Raw genomic sequence first — 12,304 nt, forward strand, 5'->3', positions numbered from 1 at the left:
AAGAAACACGAAAAGCCTATTTTCATAAAGATATGTGCTTCCATGGCAGTGCTAGAAGCTGGTCAATTTTTACCTTCTAATGCTCAATACAATTCTCCTAGAATAATTACAATAGTCCAATTATGTGGAAAACGTAGCCAACGACAGTCTAAATTCATAAGTTTTATCAGTTTTCAACAATATTGCACCATAACGAAGATATATGAAAAAATCATTTTCCGTCGTCAACGTAGACTGTTCCTGGCAGCACTGCTCCATCGGAATCCAATCAGACTAATTGCAATAACTTCAGTTCTAGAGCTGATCCTTGTAACAGTTAGTACTCACATGAAAGGCAATAATCACATTAATGAGCCTTACTTGTTTTTGTGAGTAAATCTCGTCCCAATCAAAAGTTATAGCTGTTTAAAAACGTTGTTGTCCACAAACAACATGGGCATGAATGGGTTAAATATACCAACATTTTACTGTTTTCAGTTTGACTCATATGTATAGGCTAAATTCCCCACAGAATGTACGATTCTATAGCTTGTTGTTTGCAATATAAATGTCTTGAGTTGTTGTAGTTACCATCTACCGTATCCCTGAAGTAGTTTACTGCATACACAAAATTTGTAGTTTCATACTACTATTATTTTAGCCATTTCGAAAGTTCACAATAGCAAGCTTTGAACGTCTAAACTAGCCACACAGGTTACACAATTACTGTTTTGACCAATATTTCACTTGTGTGATAGATAAACCCGATTTTACGATTTTTTGTAACCAATTGTTTGAACCATAACTAATCTATCATAGATCAGTAGAAAAAGATTAGTGCTTCAAGTGCTATAAGAATGTATTCAAGATCTAGATTGTGCAGGGCAGTTAACTTATTTTGGCTCCAATAAAGAGAGCAGATAAACTAAAGACTTATTTCTACATGTAATATCGAAAAATTCATACGTAAGTGTTTTAATCACTAACAAGCAAATTTTATCATGTCCATCCACATCGGCATTACTAAAGTAATAAAAAGTTTGTTTGTCTACGGCCAATATTTTTTATTATTAAATTCACATACACTTTCCGATACTGTAAACATTTCTGTATCTGTTCAAAGAGCTCCTTCGCCTAAATGATTTACCACATATATCACATTTTATGGCCGCTCGCCAGTGTGGCCCAACACATGTTTCTTCAGGTTACGCTTCTGAAGAAATTCTTTGCCACATACCTCGCACTTATGCCGTCCATTACTATGAATATGAGTGTGCGAAATTAAGATACTCTGGCGGTTAAATGATTTGTCACATATATCACATTTATATGGTCGCTCGCCAGTGTGACTTAAAACATGTTCCTCAAGCAGACACTTCCGAAGGAATCCTTTGCCACATATCTCACATTTATGCGGTCGTTCATTATTGTGATTCTTTGTGTGTAACGTTAGCGAACTCTGATGTTTAAAAGATTTGTCACATATATCACATTTATACGGTCGCTCGCTAGTGTGAGTCACCATGTGTTGTTTCTTATGAGATTTCTCAACGAATCCTTTGCCACATATCTCGCATTTGTGCGGCCGCTCGCCAGTGTGAGTTAACACATGTTGTATAAGCTGAAACTTACCAAGGAATCCTTTGCCACATATCTCGCATTTGTGCGGCCGCTCACCAGTGTGAGTTATCATATGACACAATAGCGGATACTTACGAAGGAATCCTTTGCCACATATCTCGCATTTGTGCGGTCGCTCGCCAGTGTGAGTTAGCACATGTCGCCTATGCAGATACTTCTGAGGGAATCCTATACCACATATCTCACATTTATGCGGTTGTTCATTACTGTGATTCCTTGTGTGCAAAATTAGCGTACTCTGATATTTAAATAGTTTGTCACATATATCACATTTATACGGTCGCTCATCAGTGTGAGTTACCATATGTAATTTCATTAACGACTTCTGAATGAATCCTTTACCACATATCTCGCATTTGTGCGGTTGCTCGCCAGTGTGAGTTAACACATGTAGCTTATGCAGATACTTCTGAGGGAATCCTATACCACATATGTCACATTTATGAGGTTGTGCATCACTATGATTCTTTGTGTGTAAAGATAGTGTACTCTGATGTTTAAATGATTTGTCACATATACCACATTTATACGGTCGCTCTCCAGTGTGAGTTACCATATGTTGTTTTATTAACGATTTCTCGACAAATCCTTTGCCACATATCTCGCATTTGTGCGATCGTTCACCAATGTGAGTTACCATATGGCGCTTTAGGCGCTGCTTTTGAACGAATTCATTGTCACATATCTCGCACTTATGCGGTCGTTCATTACTGTGAATCTTTCTGTGTCTGTTCAAGGCACTCTCCTTATTAAATGATTTGTCACACGTATCACATTTGTACGGCCGCTTGTCAGTGTCGGTTAACACAGCTCGCCCCAGGGGACAATTCTGAAGGGATGCTTGTCCACATATCTCACTGTTGGTTTGCTTCCGTTGCTTTGAAGACATGTCTATCTGATCCCTAAACTCCCACTGTGATTCCGACAGTATTGAGAGACTGCTGTTAGTATCAGTGCTAAAAAAGAAGAAAATAAGTATTTGCTTACATGAAACGATAGGTTTGTTCCAGTATCCAGAAAACTGAAAGTACTCCGTAATATACAAGGAGAAAGGTCGGTTTATTCTTCTGAAAATTAGCAAGAGTAAGTTTTTTTGCTCCGGTATAAGAATCGGGTACTGGAACAAAACTAGTTATATCCATCAGACTTGTGCTGTCAATATCATTGAACACCTTAAATCTCTGTATATCTGGTCGTAAAAGGGTGGGGAACAGGGTTACCAAAAATACAGAATAATCTGTATTTATACAGATTTTTCAGCCATTTTCAGACCAAGAATCTGTATGTGCAGATAAACAGATTTTTGCATGTATGTACAGATATACAGATTTTTGAGAAGTGATGTTACCAAACCTATTTTAGAAATATTTTCTTAGTTTCAATAATACCTCTGTGTCTCTTTCAGCTTAGCCCTCTAAATAGGCTGCGCACGCTGACGAAGTCGACTTAAAAATGACTTTTACTGTCAGCCGTGTTGACAAACATTGCTTCACAGTTTAATGGCAGTGTTGGTAAACCCGGCTCACAGTAAAAGTCATTATTTATGTCACAGAGAACAGACGTCCATCTTCAGCATTCAACTTGTGTAAAATCTCTAACGGTTTCGAAGGTAGTTTGGATATCTAAACCAGGTGCGCTACTGTCGTCATGTTTTTTTGTGGCTGAGTGCGACAGAATTGACAGCGGTTATTCCTCTACCCAGTCAAACTAGTCCGGAACCGATTCGGACTTCCAGCATGAATTCCAGCTCAAATGCGTCAACCGATAGAGTCGGAATCGGTTGACGCATTTGAGCTAGATTCCATGCTGAATCCATCGAGGATTTCGAACCGGTTCCGGAATCGATTTGACGGATAGTTGGGATAGGTTGGTGTGGCGGCGCTAGTGTTTTTCGTATATTAATTCAAATGTTTACACACGTTTTTTAAATATTTTTGTTCGATCATGGATGTCTGTTCTCTGTGTTTATGTCGACTTCGTCCGCGTGCACAGCCTAATTAAAAAATCTTCACTTTTGAGAGTGGTCGCTTATTCTGAAAGGTAAAGGTTTTGTAATACACTCAGGTTAGCACCCAGCAAACGCCTGGCTGAAGTCTACTTCCGGAAACGTTAATTGTAATGCTCTGTGACTTTGTTAATTGTCAATTTTTTGTCCGAAAATTCGACAGCTTCATTGGTCGACTTAATGTATGTAACATTATATATCAACAAAAGTCATTAAATGAAGAAGAAAATTATTTTTCCATTGTGCACATCGGTAAAGTTCAAGTTTCTGGATGCAAAATATCAGAACGATTTGTAGTGTTTTTATGGCGAAAAGGTCCTTGCTTGACTCATTTAAACCACCGAAATTAATATCTCCGATAGATAATCCACCAAAATGTTAAACAAGTCAACTGATTCGTTACAGATACCGACACAGATTTTTCGAAGAGTAAATACAGATGAAAAGATTTTTTAGGATAAAAATACAGATTTAATTTTGGCAACCCTGGTGGGGAAGTTAAGTTTCTCAAAATTTCATCGCAAAATACGGAAAGTTGAACGAATGACAGTGAGGCGCCTCGTCGAAACCTTGTTTTGCGGTGTACATCATAACTCGAAATCTACCGTACAAATCGTTTTGAAATTTTTCACATAATTCTGAAGAAAATTTAGATTGGTTCGTAAGTATCAATGAGAGATTCTCTTTGCTATCTTGCTCTTCTGTTTATTCGGTCGTTTCCACATTTACTGGTAAACTTTTTGCATAATATTCTAGTTAAAACCGTCGACTTTCGACATGTACTGGAAAATTGGCAAACACCATTATAGTGACGTCATAATAATCGAATGAGAAAGTAAACAAAGAGAGGTTCTTAAATTGTATTGAAAATGGATCATTCCCCAGGTAAAGTTAAGACCCTATAAATTGAAAGACATAATCCGTGAAATATTTCAAAGCTTCTGAAGCCGATCCAAAATTGTAATTACCTTGCAAAAACGACGCAAGATTCATTTCATTCTATGTTTTCCCACTGCACCTAGGTACATAGTGACACTTTTCTAAGCATCAAAATAAAACAAATTATTTTTTTATATTCATGCGCCATATTTTTTTTAAGTTGAATTTGTAAAGTAAAATAAAATAAATTATAATTTAATATAAATTAAAGTTTCCCGCAATTTTTTGTCCAAGACTTCTTTTAAATCCAGTGCAACTATTTACCATAGCAATAGAGAACATTAGTAGTCCGGTAATCAATTCATCGAAAACCTTGAAAAAAATATTATTCATCGTGAGTGCTATTTTTGCTGGAAAAAAGCCTTATTTGCAGCATCGTAGGATTCTTGGGCCCGACACAAAGTCCTATGGAAAAGGTCCTATAAGTTTAAAAACGACGCATCTTACTAAAGGGTTTAAAAACGACGCATCTTACTAAAGGGTTTAAAAACTACATAGCACTGAACATTTCATATTATTATGTATTATTTACCTAAAAAGCATAGACTATATCTAATTCGCATTTTTATTGAGCACAATAACCTGTTAATACAGATTTTGAATCAGGCCAAGGAAGCTATTTGGATGGCAATAAATACATAAAGTACAAATAAAGTTACAAAAAAAGAAAAAAAAGCTGGTTTAAAAACAAATTGTTCCATAAAAACACATTTGTTCTCAAATAGGATTTTTTAGGTCCCTGAAACTTTATCTTCGTTTTCCCACTTCGAGCTGAATGTCACTTAGAACCTTTGGAATAAGTACTCTTAAAATATTAGGGGCCCTTACACGCGCAATAAAAGTGTCATTACTAAGTAGTGTCATTACTAGAATTGTATGGGAATTCCGTCATTACTCACCTTACACGATCATTAAAAGTGACATTACTGATCAGTAATGACATTACTAGCGCCCCGTGTAAGGGGCCCTATTGTCCGTTGATGCTCAACACAAGCCGTAGTAAACAGAGATGCCAGATTTGCAGACATGGATGTCTGTTCTCTGTGTTTATGTCGACTTCGTCCGCGTGCACAGCCTAATTAAAAAATCTTCACTTTTGAGAGTGGTCGCTTATTCTGAAAGGTAAAGGTTTTGTAATACACTCAGGTTAGCACCCAGCAAACGCCTGGCTGAAGTCTACTTCCGGAAACGTTAATTGTAATGCTCTGTGACTTTGTTAATTGTCAATTTTTTGTCCGAAAATTCGACAGCTTCATTGGTCGACTTAATGTATGTAACATTATATATCAACAAAAGTCATTAAATGAAGAAGAAAATTATTTTTCCATTGTGCACATCGGTAAAGTTCAAGTTTCTGGATGCAAAATATCAGAACGATTTGTAGTGTTTTTATGGCGAAAAGGTCCTTGCTTGACTCATTTAAACCACCGAAATTAATATCTCCGATAGATAATCCACCAAAATGTTAAACAAGTCAACTGATTCGTTACAGATACCGACACAGATTTTTCGAAGAGTAAATACAGATGAAAAGATTTTTTAGGATAAAAATACAGATTTAATTTTGGCAACCCTGGTGGGGAAGTTAAGTTTCTCAAAATTTCATCGCAAAATACGGAAAGTTGAACGAATGACAGTGAGGCGCCTCGTCGAAACCTTGTTTTGCGGTGTACATCATAACTCGAAATCTACCGTACAAATCGTTTTGAAATTTTTCACATAATTCTGAAGAAAATTTAGATTGGTTCGTAAGTATCAATGAGAGATTCTCTTTGCTATCTTGCTCTTCTGTTTATTCGGTCGTTTCCACATTTACTGGTAAACTTTTTGCATAATATTCTAGTTAAAACCGTCGACTTTCGACATGTACTGGAAAATTGGCAAACACCATTATAGTGACGTCATAATAATCGAATGAGAAAGTAAACAAAGAGAGGTTCTTAAATTGTATTGAAAATGGATCATTCCCCAGGTAAAGTTAAGACCCTATAAATTGAAAGACATAATCCGTGAAATATTTCAAAGCTTCTGAAGCCGATCCAAAATTGTAATTACCTTGCAAAAACGACGCAAGATTCATTTCATTCTATGTTTTCCCACTGCACCTAGGTACATAGTGACACTTTTCTAAGCATCAAAATAAAACAAATTATTTTTTTATATTCATGCGCCATATTTTTTTTAAGTTGAATTTGTAAAGTAAAATAAAATAAATTATAATTTAATATAAATTAAAGTTTCCCGCAATTTTTTGTCCAAGACTTCTTTTAAATCCAGTGCAACTATTTACCATAGCAATAGAGAACATTAGTAGTCCGGTAATCAATTCATCGAAAACCTTGAAAAAAATATTATTCATCGTGAGTGCTATTTTTGCTGGAAAAAAGCCTTATTTGCAGCATCGTAGGATTCTTGGGCCCGACACAAAGTCCTATGGAAAAGGTCCTATAAGTTTAAAAACGACGCATCTTACTAAAGGGTTTAAAAACGACGCATCTTACTAAAGGGTTTAAAAACTACATAGCACTGAACATTTCATATTATTATGTATTATTTACCTAAAAAGCATAGACTATATCTAATTCGCATTTTTATTGAGCACAATAACCTGTTAATACAGATTTTGAATCAGGCCAAGGAAGCTATTTGGATGGCAATAAATACATAAAGTACAAATAAAGTTACAAAAAAAGAAAAAAAAGCTGGTTTAAAAACAAATTGTTCCATAAAAACACATTTGTTCTCAAATAGGATTTTTTAGGTCCCTGAAACTTTATCTTCGTTTTCCCACTTCGAGCTGAATGTCACTTAGAACCTTTGGAATAAGTACTCTTAAAATATTAGGGGCCCTTACACGCGCAATAAAAGTGTCATTACTAAGTAGTGTCATTACTAGAATTGTATGGGAATTCCGTCATTACTCACCTTACACGATCATTAAAAGTGACATTACTGATCAGTAATGACATTACTAGCGCCCCGTGTAAGGGGCCCTATTGTCCGTTGATGCTCAACACAAGCCGTAGTAAACAGAGATGCCAGATTTGCAGACAAGTCTGCAAATTCGCAGACTTTTAATTTAAGCTGCAGATTTTTTCGATGACGCAGATATTTGCAGATTTTTCCGTTTGGTTGCAGATATTTGCAGATTTTTTAGTTTGGTTGCAGATATTTGCAGATTTTTGAATATAAAGGCTTTTGGTTACACTAGCTTGCCGCACATTTTTTGTACTTCCCAGACTTTTAAAATTATTATTGCAGACATTTGAAAAAAGTACCTGGCATCTCTGGTAGTAAATAAAAACATATCATACCCATTCGGTGAAATCGTTGCTTCACGGTGTTCAGTGCCGTTGATTCCTTCGGTAATTTCCTCCTCTGCCGTAATTGGGGTCGAAAGTCCGTTCACAAGCTCCATGAAACTCAAATGTTCAATCGTAAAACAAACTCAAATTGATCGCTCATTAAAGAAAACACTCGTGAACTAATTTACTGTCGTTTTGTCATGAGACAATGCACACGGTTAAAAAAAAAGTACCTAATAATAGGTACAAGAATTACCTCCCAGTTTCAGATACCTAGTAAACTTCAGCAAGAAAATGAGCCGAAATGCTGGCTGGTTTTAGTTCGTAATCTGGCCCCAGTGACAACCGATTCCAATTGACACATTCTAATTGGAATCTGTTGTGTCACTGGAGTCGAAATACCAGCCCACTGAGCAGGGTGGCCAGACCTACCGATTTATCGGTAGTCCTACCGATTTTGGTCTTCCCTACCGATTCACAGATGACCAAGGCAAAACTACCGATATTTTGTTATCCCTACCGAAAACTACCGATTTTTTTTCAATTATAGAGGTTTTAACCTTAAGGTCATTCGCCTCTTCGGGTTATAAAAATCTATTGTGAAAATTTTCTAACCCTATGTGCGGGATCGGGACTCGAACCCAGGTGCGCTGCGTACAAGGCAATTGATTTACCAACTACGCTATGCCCACCCCCGATTTTTATTGATTTTGGACACATCCTACTCAACATTCATTTTTTGGGTTGGATTTGGTCAGATCTGTGTTTTCAGCATTTTACAATTTTATGTCAATACTACGTTTTTGGGACAACAACCCGGCCTACCGATAAACTTTTAGTGACCTTGTATCGATTTTGTTGACTATTTTCGGCAAATTTGAGACTAAGAGAAACGAAAGCAATGAAATTGAAAGACGGATAGGTATTCTAGAGCGAATCAGTTATAAACTTTGAACGGAAAACTAGAACTAGGCAGGCTCATATGGGCATGATCGAAAGGAAATGTGAAGAATTTTTTGCCTTCTGCATAGTAGGAGTTGGGCGTTCCACCCAAGTCTACCGCATGGTCTATGGTAGAACATAACTCATCATCATGTTTTACCGCCGACGCCGGCAAATATTCTTCACGAATCCTCGCCTAAAACGACCATGCGATCATTCTTCTCCCTTTCTGCTAGCATCAAGCCGTGACGTATGCATTCAATCGACACCAAGCTATCGGTGTCGCACCGATCCTATTGTGATTGAACTACTTATTTATTTTTTCGTTCCGCACACACATTTCCTTTCGATCATGCCCATATGAGCCTGCCTAGTTCTAGTTTTCCGTTCTAAGTTTATAACTGATTCGCTCTAGAATACCTATCCGTCTTTCAATTTCATTGCTTTCGTTTCTCTTAGTCTCAAATTTGCCGAAAATAGCCAACAAAATCGATACAGTAGAACCTTGCGGCAATTAAGACATAGTAACATTTTAGTGACCTTACCGATATTAAGGAATTCTATCTGGCCACCCTGCCACTGAGACGTCCAAAAAATTGTTTCAAAATCGTTCAACACGGGTCCAACGAAGGACGTTTGTTTTACGGTTATTTGGACGTTGTCCAAATTGGTCCAACAAACGTCCTTCATTGGACGATTTTGAAACCAACCTTTCTTAGAGGGAGGTACCCTCTAAGAACGGTTGGTTTCAAAATCGTCCAATCAAGGCCGTTCGTTGGACCAATTTGGACAACGTCCAAATAACCGTTCAACAAACGTCCATCGTTGGACCCGTGTTGATTTTGAAACAATTTTTTGGACGTCTCAGCGGGTAACTGGCATCCGGCATCCCGGTCAAACCATTCGGACAAAGAGAATAGGGAAAGAGACGAAGAGTGAAAATCAGTCAAAACGGCAACAGTCTCTTTATGTTGATTTTTACACTGAAATTTTGGCAACCGCTTCCACAGGCAGCATTTTAAATGACTCCTATTATATTTTGAAAACAAACCGTACGTCGATCGTTGGATTTGTTTATCAAAAGATGTGCATTTCGAAACAAAGAGATGAAATAATTCTAAAGCATGTTTTTACTCATACATATACTCTAGAATGCACCTTACAATCACGATTGAACTAAATTCTAACGAAAATTCAAATTTCTATTTTGATAGATGTACAATCAGGGTGACCAGATAGAATTCCTTAATATCGGTAGGGTCACTAAAAGTTTACCGGTAGTTATCGGTAGGCCGGGTTGTTGTCCCAAAAACGTAGTATTGAACTGGAATTGTAAAATACTGACAACACAGATATCTGACCAAATCTAACCCAAAAAATGAATGTTGAGTAGGATGTGTCCAAAATCAATAAAAATCGGTAGTTTTCGGTAGGAATAACAAAATATCGGTAGTTTTGCCTTGGTCGTCTGTGAATCGGTAGGGAAGACCAAAATCGGTAGGACTACCGATAAATCGGTAGATCGGGCCACCCTGTGTATAATACTTCCCACTGAGAAGTCCAAAAAATTGTTTCAAAATCGTTCAACACGGGTCCAACGATGGACGTTCGTTGAACGGTTATTTGGACGTTGTCCAAATTGGTCCAACGAACGTCCTTCATTGGACAATTTTGAAACCAACCGTTCTTAGAGGGTTATCTTCTCTTACTCAGGCATGAGTAATGTTTATTTATACATTGCACGATTGGTCTGCTCAATAAGGTATTTTTGGCTTCACACTATTCGTCTCTTTCCCTATTCTCTTTGCATTCGGAATCCTGAATGGAGTCAGTATGGATTCCAGCTGAAATGCAACAACCGATTCTGAAACCGATTCAGTCGGAACCCGGTCAAACCATTCGGAATTTGATTCGGAATCCTGAATGGAGTCAATATGGATTACAAATCAAATGCAACAACCGATTCTGAGTCGGAATCGGTTGTTGCATTTGATTTGGAATCCATAATGACTCCATTCAGAAATCCGAACCGGTTCCGGAATGAGTTTAACTGGGTACCCTAATAAAAAAAATTATACATGAACTTTAACCCATATAGTCCAACGATTCCACATATTGTTTGGATTATACTCTGAACAGATCGTTAGGCTCTTGGATCATAAGATGTTTATTAGGGTACCCTCTAAGAACGGTTGGTTTCAAAATCGTCCAATGAAGGACATTCGTCGGACCAATTTGGACAACGTCCAAATAATCGTTCAACAAGCGTCCATTGTTGGACCCGTGTTGAACGATTTTGAAAAAATTATTTGGACGTCTAAGTGGGTGATTGCATAATATCGAAGACTGCATATCAAGAAGACTGGCAACTCTGTCCAGAATTCGGATACAGTACCCAGTAAAGTTCAGCCGGAAATGAACTGGAATTCTGGCTGGTTCCAGTTAGTACACGGGCTCCAGTGACACAACCGATTCTAACTAGAATCGGTTGTGTCATCTGAGCCGGAATACGAACTGGAACCAGCCAGAATTGCAGTTCATTTCCGGCTGAGCTTAACTGGGATTGATAGGTTTTTTATACTCAAATTTAAGTTGAATTTACCTAATTTTGAGTATACCCCAAACAACTCAAAAGTAACTTCCTCCACGGAAGACCCCGCCCGCTTGGAAGAAAAACGGGCAGCCAGCAAAAATCCGTCAGGATTCCGGCAGCTGTCAAAATTATCAAAATGGCGCTGCCAGAATTCAGCTATACTCCTTCCAGTTATGGCAGGCAGATTCGCCTCACCGGTTCTGTTTTGTTTATCGTTGTTTCATTTTCGCCATATTTATATTTTTCCAAGAAGGATAGTTTTGACAGATGAAAAAATAGGAAGAAACAAAGATTTTGGTTTCAAACAAGGTAAGTAATATGGATTTCATGTCCACAGACATGTTTTATTATAAATTTACATAAAATTAAGAAAAAATTAAAAAAAAATACAAGCAAAACCTGAAGCGGTACAAAACCGGACCTGCCGGTGCGTGCCTGGCAGAAATCCGGCAGAACAAACCGTTAATAACAGTAAGGCGAAAAATTCTGCCAGAAACGGTTGTTGCATTTGAGCCGGCGGCTGGGCAGCGCTTTGCCAGCCAGACCCCCAGAAATTCTACCAGAGTTTTTATTTCGCTGCCGGCTATCTGGGGGGAATCCTGCCAGGCACGTCCGAGCGGGCGACTGAGTCGAATCTCTCGTTTTGTTTTTGACAACACTAACCCAGTTGAACTCATTCCGGAACCGGTTCGGATTTCAGAATCAGTTGTTGCATTTGATTTGGAATCCATACTGACTCCATTCAGGATGGTTTGACCGGGAATAAGTGCGAAAGCGACGCACAACTCAACAGTAAGTTAAAAGAACTTATTCTGGAGGTTGTTTTATTTTACCGTGTAGCAGAGCGGTCTCTGCCAGAAAATTTGTTGACTGGGTTTCAGTTACGTCAAAGTCATTACC

The 12,304-nt window shown here is 37.8% G+C and overlaps 1 protein-coding gene across 2 annotated transcripts; it reads right to left on the bottom strand.

Annotated features, from left to right (window-relative positions):
- Nucleotides 1-864: 864 nt before the first annotated feature.
- On the bottom strand, nucleotides 865-8,201 carry LOC131685989 (zinc finger protein 93-like). Of its 2 annotated transcripts, none has more exons than XM_058970070.1 (2): nucleotides 3,009-4,716; nucleotides 865-2,576 (listed from the first exon to the last, which is right to left on the bottom strand). In XM_058970070.1, exon 2 carries the CDS (start codon nucleotides 2,507-2,509, stop codon nucleotides 1,142-1,144), a length of 1,368 nt encoding a protein of 455 aa, XP_058826053.1. In that variant the 5' UTR covers nucleotides 2,510-2,576; nucleotides 3,009-4,716; the 3' UTR covers nucleotides 865-1,141. The 2 variants fall into 2 exon arrangements, with proteins under 2 accessions (XP_058826053.1, XP_058826052.1); XM_058970069.1 differs by lacking the exon at nucleotides 3,009-4,716 and adding an exon at nucleotides 7,879-8,201 and having other exon boundaries at nucleotides 867-2,576.
- Between the last annotated feature and the right edge of the window lie 4,103 nt (nucleotides 8,202-12,304).

Source organism: Topomyia yanbarensis, chromosome 2, assembly GCF_030247195.1.
Source record: "Topomyia yanbarensis strain Yona2022 chromosome 2, ASM3024719v1, whole genome shotgun sequence".
Classification (NCBI taxonomy): domain Eukaryota; kingdom Metazoa; phylum Arthropoda; class Insecta; order Diptera; family Culicidae; genus Topomyia; species Topomyia yanbarensis.